The sequence below is a fragment of the Electrona antarctica genome (genome assembly GCF_951216825.1).
Source record: "Electrona antarctica genome assembly, chromosome: 21".
NCBI lineage: Eukaryota > Metazoa > Chordata > Actinopteri > Myctophiformes > Myctophidae > Electrona > Electrona antarctica.
In genome coordinates this window covers 18,271,968-18,296,225 of record NC_136802.1, presented here as the reverse complement: position 1 = coordinate 18,296,225, position 24,258 = coordinate 18,271,968, and the positions used below count along the sequence as shown (strand labels likewise).

Sequence of the window (24,258 nt, the reverse complement as noted above, 5' to 3'; positions counted from 1 at the left end):
CCGAGAGCCTCAGTGGCCGAGTCATCTCGCTCAATTAGGCCCGCGGCCGAAATACGAGGCTTCCCCCAGGACCAAGCACTCCGAGGGGCTTACGGAGTGGCCATGATTGAATATCTGGTATAGAAGCTGCTCCTCAATCCACCTCCAGGATGAATGATGATACTGGATGGGCCTCCCTCCGGAAAAAAAAGGGCGATCGTCCTAACCTGCACAAAAAGGGACCATGAGGCGTATCGGATGGCTCTGTTTTGAGAACGTCGCTATGGGAAACGCCACGACTGGTGGCCAAGGTGATGAGCAGGCTGACTGTAGTCCCTTTGCCACCATGTCACATTCCGGGGGTCCGGTGTGCCTTCTCTGGGCATTCCAGACATATCGCGACATGCCCAGCAGGAACCTGAACGCGCCCGCTAAAAAGCGGGCTCCTTTTAATTGTTAGTTTGATTAATTAGCTCTCTGATTTCACACGGTATCGGTGTCTTGCCTGGGTGAAGGCGGTGCGAGTATAGGAAGGCAGGGTGTTAGTTATACAGTATCAAGTGCTGTGAAGGAAGGGACTATAAATGGAGGGCAAAGGTTGTAAGAGGATTTGTGCTACAACTTACAAGGACAAGTTTCAAGACTCCATTCTGCATGAGGCATAATGGCTGCGGTAAGGACGCACAGATGGTAGGAGAAAGGGTTAGTTGTTTAACATTCCCCGGTGTGATCTGCACTTGTCTTTGTCACATTACAAGCGGCTAATTGAGGCAGTTACAACTGCTTTGATAGATGGATGCTCTTCAGAGAGGGGCCCGGTGGGGTCGTTAATGTAGCCCCAGAGGCCAAATCCAGACCCTCTCTCCGAAACCAGATCGTCCCGTCTGGCACCACCAATGTAACCCACCGGATACGGTTTCAGTGGTTTTCTCCTTCACTGCTTTCCATAAATTCACACGGCACAGCAGGCGTGTCGGTAAGAACACGGAAGATGAGTCAGTGACATTTCATGGCTAATTTACAATTCGATGAGAAGAACATGTATGCAAATATTCATGTACAACTACATAGGTAGTTTGTATCCAATTATTTTTTTTAACATTCATACTTGACCACTTAAAACACAATATACTTAGTGGACCAGCGTCTCACTGTACAGTGTACACCAAATCTCCTGCCCCCCCAGAACGGTTTATGTGCTTAACCATGGATATCTGTGACAGTCCTTAAATGTGGACACTTCCAGTGTGACAGGACATTTTTGGAAAAATAAAAATAAATATCATTAACATCTGTTGGACTTCAAAAAAGCAGCAGAAAAAAAACAAAAAACAGAACTTCCACAGCCCAAATAGTGCTTCGATGAGATCAACAACAATCTTCAGAGGGTGATCTTTAAAAGCAGCTATGCGTAGCGGCAGACACGCTGGAAAAATACTTGCTGACAACCTGGGGCATGTTTACAGCATGGTCGTATACAGGGGCGCTGGTAGAGTGCTCCTCATGTTCACACTGGAAGACCTGCTCCACAAGACATGGTCCATTTTTACTTCCTTGTGTCATTCCCCCTATACTATATTCTCCGTTAAAAGGAACAGGCCGATATTTTACTGACGAGAAGGAGGAACAATATAATGTATGGCGAGTCTACTTTCGAAATGTCTTGTGTAATGCTATCGTCAGATGCGAGAGAGACCTTTTATAGTTTGATGGAATATGATATTGCTCGAGGGGCAGTGTGAATTTAGAATGTGTGTTTTTTTTAAAAGTGGGGGGTAATGGTGCAAGACAGAACAGGACATGGAGGGTGAATGGAAGTAAAGGAAAAAACAGCAATGAAAGAGCAAGCAAGGCTTTGACGGTGAGATGAACCCTATAGTGTCCCTGTTCTGGTCATGTATAATAAGCAAGCAAACTGCAATAATAGGCGAACATTCTGCAAAAATATAGCAGATCTAATAAGCTCCCAACATATCGCATTTGGAACCCGTTGTGAGGTTGTAGATAGTCTAGTTTCCGTTAAGAGATTTGGTGTACAGTACAAAAAGCCAAGACCAATCAAGTATGGAACCTTGGCTTGGGGGACCCCCGGTCAATGAAGTATATCGAATTTAAGTGATTAATAAGGACTGCCTGTGCCTCAGCCAGTTAGCGCACTAAGTGGCGCTAAGTCCGAGTGAGCACGAAGACCCGGGTTTGAATCAAACAGATGTCTTGTCTCGCATGTCTCTCCTCTCTCCCTCCGCTCTTGGTTTCCTGTCTCTCTACCAAAATAAAAAACAAACACATCTGAAATAAAGCATAAAATGCCAAAACTAAATAAAAGAAAAAACAAAAAAAACAAAGACGTGATTATGACAGTATAGTTTCAAGATAAAGTGGTCAATGGGGTTCTTCACTACAAAGGGTAGTAAAAGTATGGCAATTATTCTTGTGCAAAACACATGAAAAGCCTTTAGTTTTCCCCAACAAGTTGTTTCATTCATCAGAGGATAGAAATGTTCACTTGTGAACATGAATTAACGTATTCAATCGAATGTGGTACTTAGCGTAACCCTCTGGCATCTGGAATTTTGTTTTAAAATATGTTTTGGGGTCATGGTGGGTAGGGTGCACTGGCCCACTTTAAGGTTTTACAAATATTATTTCAGCCACAGACTGGCCTTCATCAGAGGATAGAAATGTTCACTTGTTGAATGAATTAACGTATTCAATCAAATACTTATACCCCTCTGGCATCGCATCTGTCATTTAGTTTTACAATATTTTTTGGGGTCATGGTGGGTAGGGTGTACTTGCCGACTTTGAGGTTTTAAAAATATTATGCCAGCTCGGTAAAATTTTATAGTGTTCATTAAACTCAAGTGAGTAAAATAGGGTCAATTTCACATGTTAAAGAGTTCATTAACATTTAAACATGACGTGTGTGTGTGTGTGTGTGTGTGTGTGTGTGTGCTCGTGCAGGGGGGGGGGGGGGGGGGGGGGGGGGTACCTCGCTACCTGTTAGCCATGCATGCTGGGGGGAGCTGCAGGGCCTGTCTGTTTTGAATTGTTAGGCTATGGGCTCATTGGGCTGGGGAGCAGATGAGCTGGATTTGGTCCGACTCATGCATTTTAACATTCCTCGTCATGGGCAGCAACTCTGCCCAGGCACTATAGCGTATAGCAGAGGGTCCCCCCATATGACTCCCCACGCAGGTCGGATCGAGGAACAATGAAAACGCTGTATAATTTGATCATTCTGTTGTTGTAGGATACATTTCAACTGGATATTTCGGGGCTCGCTTTAAACAAACAAGGAATTGGAAAAGTCTCAAAGAGACAAATCAAGTTCAGCTCTTAATTGGCCAATACTGGGTGGGGGGCCTCGGGTATTATTTCTCGACCTCTGCAAGCTGTGGCAAAGTTGTCCCAGTGTATTATGGCTTAAAATAAATCTGATCAATTAGCCAATGTAAGCTCACTATAGCCCACATGTTTGAAGCTGAACCCAGGCACCTGTTGCTGCATGTTCTCATCCTGACACCTTTGTTAATTTCCAATTGTCCTTAGACCGATGCGAAATACAACACTGGGCCAACGGGTGAGAAGAGAAAGGCTATATGTATATTCCCTAAAGGCATTCCTGCCAACCTATGCAGACCCTACTGAAGCCCACGCGGCATGTTATTCCAATCCACGCGGAGGGGATTCCATGAGAACTGTTTTAGTTGTAATAATCTAATTTTAGTGGAGGCGCAAGAGAGGTACGACTGACAGACGGTACAAAATGGATTATCACCGCTCGTATCTTTAGCTAAAGAGCCCCCCATGTCCTTCGGGTCAGTGGTTCTCAAAGTGGGGCCCGGGGGACGCCCAGGGGTCCATGAGTGGGTTCCAAGTGGTCCCCAGCAAAATGTGTTACAAAATAGGTTTATACCACTTTAAGTCTTTACCCATAAAGACAGCTGCAAGATATGCATTACACAAGCTCAAAGCCCTTTGAACTTGTAGATCAGTTATTTTAAAAAGAACCTTGAAATAAATCTGGAATCTTTTTTAAACATTTGAACAACACAAATCTTGTGCAGTCCCAAGGATACAAAATAGTCTACTTGTTTCAGATGGGGCCGGGGGTCGCCAACGCCAGGTTAAATTGATTTGAGGGTCCTCTTTGCAGGAAAATGAAAACGTTTTTGATATAAGCATTAAGCACTGCCACTGCTTCAGGTTGTCAAACACATGTCCACATGAGGCCTCATGCATGCAGTGCATCAGCCAGGAACCAACTCTAAACGTCAAAATGAATGGAACACTTTGAGATTAACTGATATTTCCCCCGGCCCGCGGGATAAATAAATATCCATATCGATCTGTCTATAGGCACATGTGGACATTTTGAATATAAGAAAACAACACATGTCCTTGATATCTGAAGGCGAGGCTCGCCCAAATTTCTCTTATTTTTTTGGTCTTCCCACGCTGGTTTACAACCTCTCTCACATAAGTTGGCAACGCACTTTACCGCGGAGGTTTCGCTTCAAATGCGATATTGAAAAACAGATGGAGATGAAATCATTGTGATTTGATGTTCGAGTGATGCCGAAGGCAACCTCGGGCTTAATGCTAATAAATGTTAAATTAAATCCATATACGTGTATAGCATAACCCAAGACTGTATAATTAAGATCAGACCGCCTATTTTGCGCACAGATTAATGCGCAAAAATGACAAAATAATACCATGAAGATTTTTTTAAAGCTTTTTGCTCAATCATTAATCCTTTTATTTCTCATGTTGACAAAAAGGCAATTCGTCTATAGCCTACTATATATATGCCTATAGGCCTTTACAATAATTTCAGATCGACATTCGAGGCCTCGGCCGCTAATTAATTTGTATTGACCTATAAAGTTTGACTATCTGCAAGAATTGGTAAACCCCATTTCAAAAGTCTGCAGAAACGATTCAATATAATTTATGTTCATGTATATTAATTTCCTATACAATTTGATTGTATAGGCCTACAGGAACAAAGCCTTCGTAAAAACGGAAAAACTAAATGCATGTATACTTAGGGCGTTTCCTTTATACAAAATATTAGGTTATGTTTCTGATGGTTCATCAACTCAAGGCTACACGTTTCTCATATGTTAGCTTATTTTGGCAACAGAAGCTCACTTCTAAATGGTCCCATTTGTGCAGACCTAATTGCACATGGTTTGCGGCAGTAATTAAGGCTGCGCTTAAATCTTTATCTCAAAACAAACCAGGACATGTGATTGTTTAGTGAGTGTTATCGTAAATTTGATCTGGCAATTTATTTATGAACTTTCAACAAACTTAGCCTGGGACAATTTATTATTAATAATCAGCGACACTCTTCTTATAGTTTATCTATTTATTATAACTTTGCAGTTTGCATTGCAGCTAAAAAGACAAAAGGTTAGTCGCTTTGCCGTTTCTGCCTACTGGCCATTTGACCCATATCACTATAGGCAATATAGGCATATGGCTTAGCCTATATGTAGACATAGACCTATGAATTAAATAACGTTATTGCAGGCTAGGCCTTCAAACCGGCTGTGAGAAAGGCTGTTATTTAAGTCCGTGACAAAGTTGACATCCAGACTGAAAATGTCAAATCAATTTGGATGAATTACGCAAAATGCAAACCCGCCTGAAGAAATGAGTCATACAGTAGAGCTATCCTACAAAATAGAAGAAAAAAATAGCCTATCGTATAGGCTATAACCTAACATTTGCCTACAATGAGGCTACATACATTTTTCAGGCGTATTATGCCTATATCGCCTTTAATCTTAAACGAATGCACTTAATAGCGACAGGCCTATAGGCTACCCTTTATAGCTGCCATACTGTCTGCCACCAAACGATACAATCCTCCGCCGATTCTCTGAATTAAACAAATAATAATAATTTAAAAAAAAATACAAATAGTTAGTCATGAAAAGGCCCCACATCACAGCAAGCACGCCATATATAAACTCACCATGTGTGTCCAAAGTGATTCCCCCTGTCTCTTGCATGCGTTCATGCGGTCGATCTTTTTTGGTGCATAAAGCAGCAGGAGCAGCAAGTGTATAGTGTGTAGTTTTTAGGTCCGGCTCGCAGAGCAGAGCGCACGGAGTGCATTGGGACACACACAGACAGACCCGTCCCGTCCCGGCAGGAGGCCGGCCCATTCTTGACGTACAGCTCACATCTGCCAACTGGCCTTTGGGCTGGGCTGGGCTGAATGGGCTGGCGGGGGCTGCACTGCACACCGTGCGCCTCAAGTTCATTACAACTGGCGGGCAATTTAAGAGCACAGGGGAACGCAACTTGTACAGGGCAGGCTATACGGCCATCCTTTAAGTGCGCCTTTGAAAGGAATCATTCCGCCCGCGCCGGTTTGTTCCAATTATCCCCCAATAGCAAAATGGGGGGTGGAGGGAGAAAAATAGTGGAAGTTAATTGACTGGAGAGGATCGTTCTCAGATGTGCCCGAGGCAAAGGAACCAAAACTGATGCAGATGGAAAGCGAGGAGGAATAGAAAAGAAAATGGAGAAATGGATGGATTGGAGTTGGAGAGGAAGAAACTTTCCCAGAGAAAGCCATAAAACTGATTGATGACTTCCCCCGAGGAATGTTTCCCCAGGTGTGTGTGTGTGTGTGTGTGTGTGTGTGTGTGTGTGTGTGTGTGTGTGTGTGTGTGTGTGTGTGTGTGTGTGTGAGACTGTGTGTGTGTGGTAGTTACAGGGTAGTTTAGAAATGCTATCCTTGGACGCGGGACAAGTGCAATAAAGTAAATTGAGGGTAGAAATTGCGATTTGAGCGTCAATGTTACATTTTGGCAGTGTACACACAGGAGACTGCAGAGTGCAGTGCATGCATGAGCGCCTCCGGCAAGGTGAAAGTGTGATTTGATTACCTATTTAATGTTAAAACGCAGCAACATATATAATAACAATCTACAGAAGCCATTCATTTAAATGATATCACAGTTAGGCCCTGTGTCAAAAACTTTAACAGTTGTAACTTGTTATAGGCCAGGGCCAACCTCCTATATAGCGGGTGGTCTATAGCTGCCAACATTTCATTACCCTGCAGCAAGTTGTAACAATTGAAACCATGACAAGATACCTTTTTGGAGCTGTAATTATGAGTCAACACAAGCCTGCCTATCTTGACGGAATCAGAGCATGCAGGTTTCATAATACATTGGCACCACAGTGTGTTGAATTGGCTCAACTTGAAAAAATATTGACATCTAAAATGCTACAATATGCCCTTGTGAAGCAACAGCGTGAGAGTGTGAGGATATACCAGATGTAGGGTTAGATTCTTATCATTGCTTTCCATTTATACTTCATGGTGAACTTGACTGCACTTTTGATGTGTTTTGCTATACACCCATTTATTTATGTTATACGATTTTGTTGTGTGATTGTGACCACGTTGTAAGGTGTTTCTAATGCACCAAATAGGAGTGGCACTTTTTTTCTTTGTTTCTTTTCATTGTACAGTATACATTGTCATTGTATACTATACAATGACAATAAAGGCTTTCTCTACTATTGTTTTGAAGGGCTGGGCTGATGCAAGCACACCAGCTGTTGCCTATACCCTATAAGTGATGGTACTCTCAGATTAGCCGTGCACTTAACCCTAGAACACTAAACATATTTTTTGTTACCCCATCACTAAACACGGGTATATTTTACCCAATGTAAAATATTCCATAAAAAATATTCTCATCAAAATATAATAAGTACAGCAATACGTGGCAACTTGAGTTACTCTTCTTTAATATTTCATCATGACTTCACAAAAAAACAAAAAATACATAGGGGTGCAAAATCTGTGAAAAACGATATTTTTAAAATATTCCTAAAAAAAAGCTCCCCGCCGGCGTCTACGACTCTACGCACCACATGAGCTTGCAGATCTGCTACTTATTTAGGCAAAAGCTCGCTCCAGAATAGGGATCAGGTGGTTAAAGAGGTGTACTGATCCAGAAACTGCAGGAGGAAAATGAACAATCTTCACCGAGGTCAAGGATATACGAGTAAAGCCACATGGTCCCACAGTACTGTGCTCCAGAGGTCAATTTCTGTGGAAACCGTTCCTTCAAGGCCTACATCTTCTGTGGAAAAAAACACAGCAAGGAAATTAACTGTACATTACCAAACATAATTTTACACTAGCCCGAGTCTCGACAATGCCAAGGATCAAGGGCGGTCAACAGATGATGTTATATTAACTTCATATCTCATGTTCGTTAATTTCCTAGGATCCGCTCTACTTACCTTCGGAGCCCGTCTTCAAGGAGATCATATTTCCTTAGCTTTTCCGACAGGATTCTCAGCTCTCTCTCTTTCAGATTTTGGCCCAGGGCTGACTGGGGATCATCTCCTCACTGGAGACTTGGCCCAAGTCCTCAAAAGAGGGACCTGACATTATGCTGACATCTTGCCTTGGAGAAAACAGGAAATGGCACACGGTACAGCAGTTTTACAAGCTTGGGAGATTTAAAAATACTGGCGAACTCTATAGCATGCACGCACGCACGCAACGCACGCACGCACACACACACACACACACACACACACACACACACGCACGCGCACGCACATGCACATGCACATGCACACGTGTTGAAAGATGAGGAAGAAAATATCAAGGCCCAATTGCCTTCTCATAAGTATTTTCCCATCCCTTTGTAATGAAAAATAAAAAGGTCCCCATTCAGAAATAGCCAGTGCTTGACTGCACAGTTTGCTACATGATTCACTGTAAAAATGGAAACATCCTGGATTAGAAATGTTGAAAGGTACTCACATGGTCTGTGGCAGGACTGGTTACAGAAGATGGGGAGAGCAGATTGCTAGGCTGCATTGCATAAAGTCCTACAGACAGAAAGACAAGTTAACCTGGTCAATCACTGTCAGTGGTCAATGGCCAGGGTTTTATAGGTCTGGTTCTGCCAGTAGAAGGCAATGGTCAGCCAACAGACAACAGAAAAATAAATTGGACTAAGCACGCGACAGACATTTTTTCTAATTAAAAGTGAACACTCAACTGGTACTGTACATGCATGCCTTTGTGACATTGTGCCAATAGGCCACGCTGTCACAGCTGTGATTGGCATTACAATAAAACACAGAGCTCACCTCCATCTGACTGCCATGCAGTCTTTATGAGGGAACTGGTAGACAGCAGCTGGAGTGGTGCCAACAGGGGCCATGTATCCTACCATGCACACCGATGAGAGAGAGACACAAGTGACATTCTGAAACCACAACCAGAGCATCCTTTGAGCAGTGAATGGTTACAAGATAAAGGAATACGTTGAAGTGGTGAAGAACATACAAGTCTGTGGATATACAGTAAGTAGGTATTTTGACATTTGTGGGAAAATGTACTGTACAAGCAGAAATATTGTAGGTATACTGTGAATAAATGAGTATTCCTCCAAGAGTGGTCAGAAAGAGATACTTTAAGAGCATTTTTGAAACGGGTTAGAGACCAAAACGTTAACATTCCTCCAGCTCCAGCAATACCTGGCTTCCCATAAAAGCACTGCTGTCCATCAAAGTAGCAGTTAAGAAAGAACTTCACCTGGTGTGTGGTTGATGTCTGGAGTTCAACACATCAGTCTTTCACTCTCGCTGACGGAACACCTGCGAGTGATTTTGGCTACTTCTTCTATACAGCAGAAAATAACCTGTGTTGGCATTCTCCATCCTGTCAGTCCCATTATTGTGTGACTAGGAGGCCAGAATCAGAAGCAGAGAGTACTGTCTTACAAAGAAAAAATGTTTGGCGTATCATATATTATTATATGCTGGTACTGTAACTGAGACAGGTCCTCTTATGCCTCTTATAAGGTTACTTACAGTATGCTTGTACAATGTACAGAACATTTGCACTTTTAGCATAACATTTACCTGTTGCGTGTTTCAGTAGATTGGGCTGGACCATATAGTCAGGATGTCAGAGAGGGGGTTATGATGTGTTTTTGCAATTGCTATTATATTTGTTGTAAGTATGTATGAAGAAGGATAAAGATTTTAGTTTAGTTTAGTTTATTTTGATCATCATTAACAGTATAACAAGTCATTACATTTAACGGTACATCCAACATTTATTTTTTTGGTTGATCGAAAAGGCATACAGTAGGCTGAAGCTCAAAGCTTATTAATGCCTATATTTAATACATGTCCGTTTAACATTTACAACCGTCCATATTGAATAACGTATGGAAGGATGAAGAATACCATCTTTGTAGTTCTTAAGAGTTTTGTAATGTAGTTGTATGTGTGTTAAATGTATAGGTATTGATGTATGTATTATGTTTTAGAGTTATGATGCCCCTAGGAATGGAGCAGTCCAGGCTCATCTGTGTTTAAAAGGCTGCCAGCAGTTGGAGATGGAGCAGAGTGGTGGAAAGCTGGACACCACCGTGCCAAGAGGGTGACAGAATTGAATGTTGTCTTTCTTGGTGAATAAATACACCATCTGGTTGAACTCCAATATGCCGCTAATTCCAACCGCTAAGATGGTCATTCTCACAGTAACACATTTGATTAAACCAGGGGTTCTCAACCCGTGGGTCGCGACCCCTCGGGGGGGTCGCCAAAATATTTTGGGGGGTCCCCAAATTATTTTCCAAAAACAAAAAGATTTGCAGCTGAATGGCTGGAAAGTGGAAATGAAGAGTTTACATATAGTACACATAGTACATGCATACACCTTCCCTAATGATTATATCTGGTTTCAGTATTTTATTTATGGTGTATTGTCTCTATTATTAAGGTTATTGTAGCAGTCAATTTATATTGGGGGTCGGGAGGGGGCGGGGCGGGGGTCCCGAGACATTGCCAAAGCATGTCCGGCCAAAAACGTTGAGAACCCCTGGATTAAACAACTGTAGTCAGAGTTGAGTTGATACCTTTTATCCAAGTTGAACCTAGCAGAATGTGGCAACAAACAACATATTAGCACCATTGCAAACACCATGCAATAAAAAAAGGAAAACAGCAATCATAACAGTTTAAATGAAAAACAACATGTGGTAATACTCAAATACTAAGATTTATGTACAGTAGGCCTACCAGTCAGCCTGTAAACCAGAGAAATTAAGAATACTTTTAGAGTCCATCTCATTCAAAGTGAACAAGAGGCATTGTTAAATAACAGAGCGTTAGACTTTAATTCAGATTAATTCAATTATGTATGTACTGTTTGGCTGGAACTGTTGCCCCCATGACCTGACTCCGGATAAGCGGTTGAAGATGGATGGATGGATGTTTCCTTTATTCTGAGCTTTCCAGGGAAGACAGACAAAGGGACACAACATGGTCTCTCTTTGCAGCTCTGAAATGAGAGAAACATGTTAATCAGCTTATGACCTGATCGACAGAGACGCATGAATCACGAAAAACATGCTATCAGGCAACAGTGTGTTAAAGCTCAGATACACTACCCTTCATGTCCTGGTAACCAGCTGGCCTGGCCTCTTTGTGGTTCCCACAGCTCCCACAGAGATGGTCATCACCGTCCACTGATTTCCATCTGACACAGAAGGAAAACATTTGTTATTCTCATTTCTTGCTTTGGTTGGAAGTAGAAAAACTGGAATACAGTATAAGTGGAATTTGATACCCTAGTTGCCTAGTACTATGTTCTTCCGTGTGTTCTATTCTACGACTTTCCATTATTTTGTAGAAGAAAATGCGTGATAACTGACCTCCCATTGATAAAAAAAGAACAGGCCTTTTTCACAGGGTTCCACTCTGAAATGAAATGATCACAGCCTCTAGGTAACATGTTATGTATATCTAAAGAAGACAAATGCACATGCTGACATTACAACTCCTGATCATGACATTTTTATTAATGATTGTCAGACGAATTATTTGTGTTCATGGCATTAAACATGGGAACATATAAATAAAAGATGATATTTATATTAAAAGAAACTTGCACAGGGCAGATATGACAATTAAAAAAATGAAATGTACAAAGCCTATAACTGAAAAGGAAATTATTGGTACCAATAATCAAAAATAACTGGCCAAAACTAATTTCATACAATTTTCGAAAGTATTATCTGAATTATCTGATCCACAAGTTCATCTGATGAACTTTTAGATGTGATATTTATGAAAATATTTGAAACCATATGAACATTCCAAAATAGGTTTTAACCTTCGTACGTGCCTTACCCCTTATCCCTAAACTTCTTAGCCTTTATTTTTTATTTTTTTACTACCGGTATTTTGAAAAACCTTTTTAAATAGTTAAAATAGCCGATCTACGTTTCGATGTAGATTGGCTGATTGAAGTATTTGAAAATGTTTTTCAAGGCATGTATGAAAATAGCGACCTATAAATGTCCAAAATAGGGATGCGCGGCAGCGCGGTTGAAAGGGGTTAAAAGAGCACGGGCAATGACGTGGAAATAATGATGTGAATGACATTTCTATTAATTTCACCCAGCTGTTTTTATACAGAATTTTACAGATGAATGGAAATGATCACAACGGTTACGCAAAAAAATATTGCGATTAGCTCAAATAATTACAATCAGGCTATTATATAATAATTGTGAGAGGCCTAGCTGAGATCATAGTGAATCATGACACTGCCACATTTGATTGATCATTAGAGGGGAGGTCCCTATATCCCACTTCAACACCGGGAGAATAGAGCTCATAGATACTGCGGCTCAAGAGAGATTTGGAATGGTTGCAGACAGTGGCGAAAGAGAAAGGGTTGGAGCTGAATGTGCAGGAGCTCATCCCAGACACGCGGCAGGAAACAGGAACTGGAGCCCGTCAGTTGAGCATCTGTGAAACACCTGTGGGGGACAGCAATATCCATATCACAAACGCTTGGATCTTGAGGTTTTGCCCTCAGCATGCAGCGGATTGTTGGCAACGCCTGGCTTGTATTTCACAAAACTGTTTGAAGGAAGTCGCTTTATTATTGTTTTTTACTGTCTGCCCGAGCCTCTAAATTGAATCCACTCACTATGAAACTGTAAATTTGAAAATATTTGACAAACGCAAGCCACGTAGTATTATACTAAAGTCGGCCCCAGGAATCAACATATGGCATTCATGTTATAGTTCACATCCGGGAAGCTCTCAGTGACAGGTGATAATTTGAAAACAAGGCTTATTGTACTGCACTCACCCCTGGTGGTCTACGAAGGCATATCTGGGGTAGGAATTCACATCAGGGCTTAGAGTGGCCACACAGCTGTCTACAGGCGGAGCGGAAGCCGAGGGGCCACGGCTACAGTGGCCTGAATGTGAACCATGTCGCCCTCACCCAGGAAGTAAATGGATGATTCTCTCTCTTTAGTCCAGTCGTCTGAGAAGAGATGGATGCCGGCGGTAATGCATCAAAGTGCAACGAATCAGCCAGTCAAACTCAATCAGAATCTGTCTACTGGCCAAGTATGTTCATATAAGGAAGAATTTGATTGCCTTAGGGTATGCGCATGCATAAAGTGATTGGTAAATCGAGTCGCAAAGTGAGTTTAACATCGTTTAACATTATTTATTGCAATCAGATAGGACTTTTCTGTTTCGATGTATGGGCTGTCAAGGCCAGAAAGTATTTTTTGCCACTCAGTAGTTTCGTTCCTGCATAACTTCCGGCCGGGTATGAAGATGATGTCACGCGCATACCCTCTACCCGTCTACTGTATACCAGTAAGACGCCCTGAGGGCGAGAAGGGACCTCGCCTGGGTGACTGCTGGGCGAGCGCTGGTGCTTTGGCATGGGGGGTAGATCAACATATGATATGCATTCTGTACTGGCCATATATGGTCTTGAGTGTACAGAGTGTACAGGGTTTAATGAGGTCAGATCAACATATGGAATGTCAGAACAGGTCAGCTCCATATATGGAGATCTAAGGGTGGCAGCGGGGGCAGTGTCTTGAGTGTACAGGGTTTGATGAGGTCGCAATAAAATAAAAAAGTATGCAATATAAGAATAATTATAAAAGTAAAGTAAGTTTACTTGTCATGAGCTTGAGGTGTAATTTTAAGTATGTGAGTTGACTGGGTGTTGATCAGGGGACTCCAGGGAGGGATCAAGGCATGGCTACTCACGCTGTACCTCCTGCAGAGGAATATAAACACAATCATGAAAAGCAATAACACATGACCACTGAGTAATAATGGCATAATGTAATAAATGCTATGGGCTGCCGTATAGTTGGGCGATAAAGATATTTTGCCGGTGATCAGAATTGATCGAAAGACAAACTTTTAATATTGGTCGGGCCTAATAAAAATTACACAAATTACACATTGCATTAGTAATAACAATAATTTTGACAATAAAATATGGTGGCCAGATATGCATTATCATCTAGTCTGTGGCAGTCCATAGCATTAGGGCCTTACGTTATTGCACCTTCTATATTTTCAGTGAATTGGAATGGCAACCCCTTTTATTTGCAAGACATCTCCAGGTAAAGAATCTAAAGATGGTGTGGGAGAGTACACAAGATGATTTTTGAAGATCACAGCATCCCCAACAAACTAGGAAAGGACACAGAAAGTCATGTCAAAATATAAGCACTAGGTGGCAGCATTAAGCAATTCATGTTTCCACATTTGTTTTTGTAGGCCAGAACAGAGTATTGAAGCCAAAGATAGTTTTACAAGCTACATAATACACATAATGAAGTTGAAGTACAGTAAAGATACAATACAAATACATAGTTTGCTTAACTGAACTCACTCTGAAATTGTGGTTCAAAGTAAACAAACTACAGTACCTGATCATGATAATGCATGCTCTAACAACATACAGTACTCAACTATGGACCTATCAGATGATGTCAGAGGAGATCCCTTATTTTCACCACATCGGACAGGATTAGAGGGACAGGGTTGGTCAAAGGGTTTTAATCAAAAAGAGAAATTCCTTTCCTTTTCCTTTAATTAAAATCTGTTTCCAGTTCCTGTTAACTACACCTCATGACCAAAAGGTAATTGCTACTAAAAATGCAATGCACATTTGAATCAGCTGCACTACTACACTGCAGGTAGGTTTATTTATTGCTGTCTGTGTTCTTGTGAAGTCCACGGACGCCCAGGGGTCATTGGGGAGTTCCAGGGGGTCCACAGCTAAGTGATTGGTAACTCTGGGTGTACACATGGAACCAAAGAGCTATGGGAGTCTGTGGCCTAACCGCATATATACACTGGTAAACTGTAGGTCCTTGAAATGAAAACATGTGAGAATCACTGGTAAAACGTACATCTACTAACCATTATTTCTGTTCCACACTCACTCAGTCGGGCCTTGATGGTGTACTCATTTCCAGAAACCAACACCTTGCAGTGCATGTCTCCTGACTCTCCAACAGGTCCAAGCCTCAGGCGTGTGGGCTCAACCATGACCAAAGAGATCCGCGTTTATCACAACCTCCAGGCTGTCCTTATGACATGAAGAGAGTTTTCGTTTGGTACGTGTAGCACTCAAGTGACACAAAATGACACATTATAAATAAAATGCCATAGTATGGCTTCACATTAATCAAGTGTCTTCTGTTACAACAGCCATCAAAGTCAAATGTGTTGACCAATGTGGTTTAGCATTGCTTAACACACCTGAGAGTAATTAGTTGTAATGAATTACAAAATGTCATGACAGTAAGGCAGACTGCAATGCACACGCAATCATTTATTAACAATAGAAAACTGTACATATTGCATTTTGTAAACATGGTTCAGGAAAGAAATTCATATGCATCAAACCTTTACCATATAAAAGACTCCCTGCACTCACTAATAAAACAATACTGACATGGCATGCACCATAACACTTATCCATTTGTGTTACATAATCTTTGTAGTATATTGTTGTGAAGTTGTAGCGTAATAAAATTGAAAGGAAAGGAGTATAAAGAGATGTAACAGACAATATTAAATAACACAACATTTCACAAGGAGGGGCATGCAAGATACAGTATGGTGTATTTTGGTAGAACCTGGCGTTGTATAGCTTTTGGCCATGATATAAGTCCAAATATTGTTGATCATCAGTTGCTCCTGTGATCCACGAGTGGGGAACGATCATCACGTCTAGTTCTAGCACATGCAAACAAACTGGATTCTGCAAATACAATACCTTAGAAATATTCAATAGACTGTAAAATGGTCCTGGTTACTCCATTTTGGTGAAGTGAAATTGCTCTATTCATGTTCTATTCAAATGGTAGTAGTACATGAATAAAGCCTTGCTATTTTTTAGGAAAGGACTGTTTGTCATCACTGAAAAGGTAGTTCACATCCACTTAAGTGCCTAGGTGCAGAAATGAAATGAAATGAAATGAAATCTATATTTACCCAGGGTATCTGGGCTAAGCTCAAGAACTTGTTTCCAGCCAGGCCCTGCTCATAGAACACATTTCATCGTAGTGGTTGATGCCTTGTTCAAGGGCATTTCAGCGGTGGTAATTTTAACGTGTCGGACGGCTGATTCGAACTGGGAACCTTCCGGTATCTAGACCGCGCCGCTATCCATTCGGCCACCGCTGCCACAAACAAACAACATATTGAACAAACAACAGTTCAATATGCAGAAAAGGTCTGCACACTTGAAAAAAAGGTCAGCTATTTATTGCACCCAATGTTTCGATCAATCAGAAGACAATCCTCAGGAGTCTCACATTATGAGCCCAAGCTGTGTATAAGTCTCGATTTCCCAATGCAAATGTGGAAAAGGTTTTCAATGGAGTCGAACATTAAAGTCACATCGGTGCAACCTTACAACTGTGAATCGTTTGGGGAAAAGCTTCCCAGCGAGGCTACTGCAATAGGCGATTTACCCACATCAATTCCAGCGTCTTTCCCAGATTTCTCAGTCTTTTGTTGATTCGATCACCACAACCCAAACCGCTTTCCACTTCATGGCATTGAGAGAACAAAAGTATCGCGCCAAATGCTTAATTTAGTTCTGTGATAACATTTTTAGGAAAGGCCTGTTTGACATCATTCCCATTCCAGCTATTATGAGTCCAAGCTGTGTATAAGTCTCAAAGTCAACTGAACAAGAACATCCTGCCAGCATAGCCATCTGGAGTAGAGTATTTATAAAGATTGCCATTTCCACTGCACCAAAGGAGATAGTTAATTCAACACAGCGATGATGCCATCTTAATTTTCAGTGTATAGTGTAAATTCGCCATTGAACACTAGATCACAATTTGTGGGGCTTTGTTCACAAAATGCACACTTAGTAAATTGTTATCCATAGCTAAAGCTTAGACAAAGAGGGCATGTATTGGCAGAAATCCAAGTTGTTCACGTTCATACATTATGTGCTCAAGTGTGATTTTTAGACGGTGCAATTAGAATAAACAGAGAGGGGCAACTGATACAGATACAAAAGTCAACACAAAGTTGAACCAAAATCACTTATAAATTGTCCTCAGGAAACCATTAACACTGCATTCACAGCATTGAAGCTGCTTAATGAGGCACTAGAAACAACCTGGTAGGACAAGACAGTCAGTGGTACCGGGGGGGGGGGGGGGGGTCCCTAAGGAACCGGGTTAAGAACCATAAAGCATTATGTCACACTAGGAGCGTGACACTCTAGTGTGAACTTATTTAAAATCTCTCCGGTCGGCCTTTGACACGAGTTGGCACCAAGAATAAAGAAGACAGTAAATCACAGAGAGATTTCAACTGTTTTCCATTGTGGAGTTATTTTCCTTCTACTCAGCTGAGCCTTGAGTTAACAAGGAGGTCTTCTGTTGTGGGTTGTGGTTTCTTTGTCGAGGCATTTAGCTCATAGTTCCCCAGCGTCGTGTGTCTTCTCTCCTTCAGCGTCGTCACTCGTTGCCTCCTTGATCGCTGTTTTATTGCCCATGTCTCCTTTCCACACCTCCTTTAGACATTCTGTTAGAAGGAGAGAATCATCAACAGGACCAGAGAAGCAGGTTTGAAAACATGCAATTCTTTCTGAAACAATCAGTTTGTATGGTTCGAGTGTTTGCATAAGATCAGGAGTCGACAGACGGCACAAGTCACACTTTTGCAAAAATGTTCACCTCCTTTTTTTCACCAAACGGCTCTCTGGTTTGTGAGGCTTGTGTTCTCTAACACCGAAGAGCCCAGAGCATATTCTTAGCCGCAATACATGAGCATCAGCCAGCCAGCCAGTATAATGCAGTATGGTCAGATTTCCATTGTCTGAACTGTAGTAAATGCCAGCCAAAAACCGGATGATGCGGCCAATATGACTTCCACTCTAAACATCGAAATCTAATCCGGTCTCAAAAAATGTATAGTTTTGGTCTCTAAACCTTCATTTTTTAAAGTCTTTACGAATTGAAACACACTTTCAAGGACAAGCAACTGAAATATTTTGTGACTTATTTTACCATACTATATTAAAACCTAGACCTACATATTTGAATACTTGATGTACGTGTGCGTGTGTTAAATGTCATACCTTGCTCAGATGACTTGAGGACGTGTTCCTCACAGAGGAATCTCTCCAGTCTCTGGTCCTGATGGTGGAAGTACCACTCCTCTACCATGTCCTCATACTGCTCCAGCATGGTCTCACACTGACAACACACACACACGCACACGCACACACACAGTTAATATCCAAGCTAGTGCTACGTGAAGCTTCCAACACAAGTTGTAAATGGAGATAGTAATGATAATAAAGATTAAACAGACACACACACACACTTGAGAAATATGGCCCGGACCGCTAGGCACTTAGGCTCCAATGTACCGGTAGCCTGGTTCGAGTCCCGATCCCAATGGCCTTTGCTGCATGTCAGCCCCCCATCTCTCTTCCTGTCCAACTACTGCACTTTCAATAAAGGCATGAAAAGCCCCAAAATAAAAAGGTTTGAGCAATATTGACTTCAAATGAATATTACAATTATTTCAAACTTTTGCCTCGATTATGATTAATGAGCGATGTACAAGCTTCGAGATGCAATGCGTTGTGAGCTTGTAGATTAGATTACATGTATATTTTTGCTATTTTGTACAGCCAAGCATAATACAAACAAGGTTAAGTGGCTAATCAGATAAAACCTTTTCGTGTCGATTTGTTGGCATACATACAGTAGTAGGAAAAATGCTCATTAAAACCGGGACAGCATCTGTATTCTGTCATTTTAGATTTTAGCTATAGTTTATCAGAAAACTCTTAGGATTTAGAAGGCATTTCGTTGCTGTCGGGCAGAAGCGTCCATATTCTAACTTTTAGTGTTTTGTTGTAAATGAATGCCCTACTTGATCATCATACCACCAGCGGCAGACAAAAGCATAAAAAATAACAGATCGACAAGCTCGGAATAAGTCACTTCACGCCACGTTTTGAGCTTGTCGACCTGCTACTTCTGAAATAGTAACCGTTTTGGACACATGAGGTTTCCACCCGACAGAGATGATTTGTAGAATCGGCCTCAGGTCTTAATAATGGGTTTATGCCCAGCCGTAACACACATGCACAGAAACACACACACACACACACACACACACACACACACACACACACACACACACACACACACACACACACACACACACACACACACACACACACACACACACACACACACACACACACACACACACACACACACACACACACACACACACACACACACACACACACACACACACACACACACACACACACACACACCTGTTTCTTCATATCCGACACCTCCACAGAGGGCTCGTCCCACAGCTCATATGGAAGGCCCATATCCACTTTAACTCCCTTGTTGACCAGGTTCTTCAACGTACTCATGGTCTGACTGGTGCCCTGGAACCACAACACACTGCTTTTATATTCATCTGGATCTGTGTGACTGACACTGTTTTTAATGTGATCTCCTGCTTGCTGTTCTATTTTGTACCAACTTAAATAAATCACTTATATCTAACTCAGACAAAATGCACCTTGAGCTACACTGTATGATCACAAACTCTCGAACATATGTTTATTATTAGTATGATTATTATATGACTCAACATTTTGAGTCTGATGGTCCCATTATCTCAAATAATTGCGATTAGACTCTTGAGCTACATCATGGTAATAAAAACACTGCGTCCTTTGGTTCTCAAAGTGGGGACGCCCAGGGGTCTTTGGCGTGTTCCAGAGGGTTCCCAGCTAAAGTTGATGACAGTTAGCTAGGAACCAAATGGACCCTTACAGTTCTGTAACTCTTGCGAGCGTACAGACGGAACCAAATGGTTCCAGTGTACGCCCTCAGTGTTATGGCGTTATCTGTGGCCTTAAAGCATACCAAACAGGGGGTTGTTGAGATATAAAAGTTAAGAGAACCACTGCTTTAACCTTACCTTGGCATAGCGCAGACTGCCAGGCCTCTCTGCGTGGACACTATACTGCAGGATGCCTTCACAGATGTTATCTACAGCCTCTGTCAGCCGCATCTCCCTGAAACCACAGCCAAGAAAAAAAAAACAGGTTCTAATTTCCAAGTGAATTCTGTAGGGCAAACTAACTACTAGCAGTGGACAGCAGTCTGAGTGGAAATGAATACATTATTTAGCTTAATTATCTAGAGTACAGCATACTCCTTCAAACTCATATACACCTTCAAACAGGCAATATGATAAATAACGTAAATATACAAAGAAACGACTAACATATTTAATAATTTATACTTTTTTTTTAATGGTAGAAATAAACAATCTACAAGCTCACGTGAAATTGTAAAATATCGGCTATTTCCACTATTTATAATTGTTTGAAATTTTCATAATTTCAATGTGGAGATGATTAAGACGATTATGTGACAGACCTTCATACCACTGACCATGCAGTGACACAGGCACTCTACCTACACAATATTTATGCAGCGGCTAGTACAGTATAGCAGTGGTTCTCAACCTTTTTTCACCAAGTACCACCTCAGAAAATATTTGGCTTTCCGGGTAGCCTACCACCATTATGACGTTAAAATACATCAAACAGTAGCGTACACCTAACATATCCCATCCTATCCTATTCACACAGGAGGGAGATTTGAACGGCACTAATTTGTGCTGGGACCTCAACACCGGCCTGGATGTCAACTCATTTCACTGGAGCAATAGTGCTGTAGGTCCGTCTGACTCAGAGACGTCTAACACTGCACTTTTTACATGCAGCTGCTGCTGGTCAAAATATTGTCCTTACACTTTTATAGTTCCATTTTAAGCCACTGCGTTGCCACCGTTTAGTTTGTTGTGATCCGTGAACGCATCGTCGGCAGTGCTCAGCACAAAGCCAACAACAACAACAACAACAACAACAAGCCCCCCCCCCCTTTTGTCATGTTCAGGAAGATTTCTGGTACCACCAGAGGAGGTCCTTAGTACCACTAGTGGTACTAGTACCACAGGTTGAGAATCACTGCAGTATAGTATATCATATGTATACTATATAAAGCAGTAGTTGATGCCGGCCTCCTTGTGATCCCCAAGAAGATCAGGCTCAAAACCTGGGGCGACAGGGCCTTCTCTGTGGCCACCCCTACCCTCTGGAACGCCCTCCCCAAACAGATCCGGGATGCCCCCTCACTCCCCACCTTCAAAACCGCACTAAAAACCCACCTGTTCAGACTAGCATTCCCCAGCTGATGTTTTTTAACTTGTTACATGTAATGTTTTACTGGTTGTCTCCACCAGGCCGAAGGCATGGGGAGAGAGTATGTTTTGCACTCCGTCCGTGTGTGTGTGTGTGTGTGTCCTTCCGTCCGTCCTTCTGTCCGTCCGTTATCAGCTAATCTCCGGCACCGTTGGCCCGATCAATGCCAAACTTTGCACACACACTCCCTGGATGCCAACGATGAACCTCTGCGCCACATTTTCCAGAACGGCCTGTTATAGCGCCACCATGAGGCAGCTTTTCACATTGTTTACCTAAAACTGCACCGATCTGCGTGATACGTTGCATGCACACTCCCTAGAGGCCAAGGACAAACCTTTGACCTGCATTTTCCGCATCTGCCTTTTATAGCGCCACCAGGAGGCCGACTTTTGTAAAACACATTTTTTGATATTACTCCTCCAGATTCTGTCCAAAAATCTCACAAATCGTTACACAGTATCTCTATGGTCATGTGCTCAAGTCGGATCTGTCAGATATTTCATATTCCATCCTAATTGGCTATAATTGGCTTTCACAGTTTGCAAGATTGCCCCGTTTTGAACAAAAGCCTCAAATCATGAACGCAGCATGCAATTTACGTGAAATCTTTCACACATTTTCTTACTAGGCTGAGGAATATATCCCACCCTTTTCACATTGGCCTGTTATAGCGCCACCAACAGGTTGATTTTTGCAAAACACATTTTTGGAACAAAATGCTTAAAAAACATGTTTATATTAATCCTAAACATTTTGCCAAACATCTCACACAGTCCTATCCTCCTGGTGGAGACCTGTGCCCAGAAGGGCACTTTTTCTAGTTTTATTCTTATTTTCTTTCTTCTAATAAAGTTGTCCTTTTTTCTTGTCCCCCCCCCCCCCCCCCCCCCCCCGGCCCCCACACATGTAAAGCGTCTTTGGGTATTAGAAAAGCGCTATAGAAGTCCCAGATATTATTATTATTATTATTCTCAAAGTGGGGTCCAGGGGAACTCAGGGTTCCATGAGTGGGTTCCAATACTCTGAGTTATGGGGGTCCTTGAAATTAAAAACTTTGAGCCACGTACTGCAATAAAGTACTATTCGTTGAGGAAAGGCAACTTACGAGGTGTTGTATTTGATCTGACGCTTCCGTCTGCCCGTGTCCAGAACTTCCCCCAGCTCCAGAACCTCTTTAGAACGGCCCGTCTTGTCCAGCGCTGCCTGCAGCTCCACTGTCAGGAACTTACACACTGGACACATAACAGGGAGAATATACTATGGGCTCCATTTTCGTCACCGCTAAACCCCATATCCCTAAACTTCTTTGCCTTTTTTTACTATTTTGAAAAACATTTTTGAATAGTTCAACTAGCCAATCTACATTGGCACGTTGTGAGCTTGTAGACTGGCCATTTTAAGTATTAAAAAATGTTCATCATTATCATTATCATTAGCGGTGACGCAAGATGGAGCTCTAGGGCTCCATCTTGCGTCACCCCTTACCCCTTATCCCTAAACTTATTTGTCCCTAAACTTATTTATTTTTTACTATTTTAAAACATTTAAAAATCGTTCAACTAGCCAATCTACATCGACACGTTGTTAGCTTGTAGATCGGCTATTTGTACTATTTTAAAATGTTTTAAAATAGTAAAAAAAATTGCAAATAAGTTTAGGGATAAGGGGTAAGGGGTGGCGCAATATCTAGGGCTATAGCTTTAAATAGATTCCTGAAGAGGAAAGATTGTTTATTATGCAACATACATTTTCAGTTGTACTGACCATTATGATGAAAAATATTCTTTTAGTAGAATGTCATTCCTTGTGTTACATGATTTATGAAAGACTTAAATATTGTTTTAGGAAAGGCACGTTCTATTTAGCAGATATTATATGTAAGGCACAGGGAAGAAAACTATTTGTTTGGATGAAATGGAGTTTGAAAAAACATTTTGGTTGCATTATATTGTGCACCTGACCTATGGAATGTGGTGTAGTTTGTAGTATAGTGTCCATGTGGACTGCCTGAGCACCTTTGGTGCATGCCACGAATCAATTCATTCATTTTATAACTGTTATGAAATGCACTCTTGTAGTCACTCACTCACGCACGCACACGCACGCACACACACACACAAGATACGATACCACAGCGTCAGCGACAGCTGTTCATAAACTAACAGCAGACGAACGAAAGTCATTCAATAATAGGCTACATTACAGACACTATATACAGCAACGTCTGTATTATTAGTAATAAACGCATTTAGCAGGCGATAATCATGTTACCATGCAGTTATAGACGCTAATATAATACCCTCGCATTTGTTCGGGAGCCTCTCGTCCTGCTCTGCAAACGTGAAGAAGCTGCAGCAGAGCGAGACGAAAACCAACAAAAAGAGATCCATTTTGGACAAACTTTTGAAAACTCAAACTCTTTTTGTGTTTGAGTTAAGTCTGTTAAATTAAAGTTAAATTAAGTCAAAGTAGCCACATCATCATCTGAGAAGTACAGGGCAGAACGCATGCGCAGTACATCAACTTGACTCGAGCAGCAGATTGATCTGGGCTGCTGGTTCGATTTAGGATGATGAATCGATAGTAGAACACATCGATGGGCTTGTTTTTGTAGTTGCCTA

The 24,258-nt window shown here is 41.7% G+C and overlaps 2 protein-coding genes and 1 pseudogene across 3 annotated transcripts in view; all 3 read right to left on the bottom strand.

Moving 5' to 3' along the window:
• bcl6b (BCL6B transcription repressor) overlaps positions 1 to 24,258 on the bottom strand; it is a 220,277-nt gene that overhangs the window by 106,938 nt on the left and 89,081 nt on the right. The gene's annotated exons all lie outside the window — the stretch shown is intronic.
• On the bottom strand, positions 12,680 to 16,832 carry LOC306914248 (zona pellucida sperm-binding protein 3-like; annotated as a pseudogene). The gene is made up of 5 exons: positions 16,827 to 16,832; positions 15,288 to 15,433; positions 14,102 to 14,104; positions 13,166 to 13,345; positions 12,680 to 12,827 (listed from the first exon to the last, which is right to left on the bottom strand). The product of its transcript is annotated as a zona pellucida sperm-binding protein 3-like (transcript).
• cnpy4 (canopy FGF signaling regulator 4) lies at positions 15,667 to 24,147 on the bottom strand. The gene is made up of 6 exons (XM_079491401.1): positions 23,937 to 24,147; positions 22,743 to 22,869; positions 20,344 to 20,440; positions 19,679 to 19,801; positions 18,458 to 18,575; positions 15,667 to 17,901 (listed from the first exon to the last, which is right to left on the bottom strand). Exons 1-6 carry the CDS (start codon positions 24,025 to 24,027, stop codon positions 17,792 to 17,794), a joined length of 666 nt encoding a protein of 221 aa, XP_079347527.1. The 5' UTR covers positions 24,028 to 24,147; the 3' UTR covers positions 15,667 to 17,791.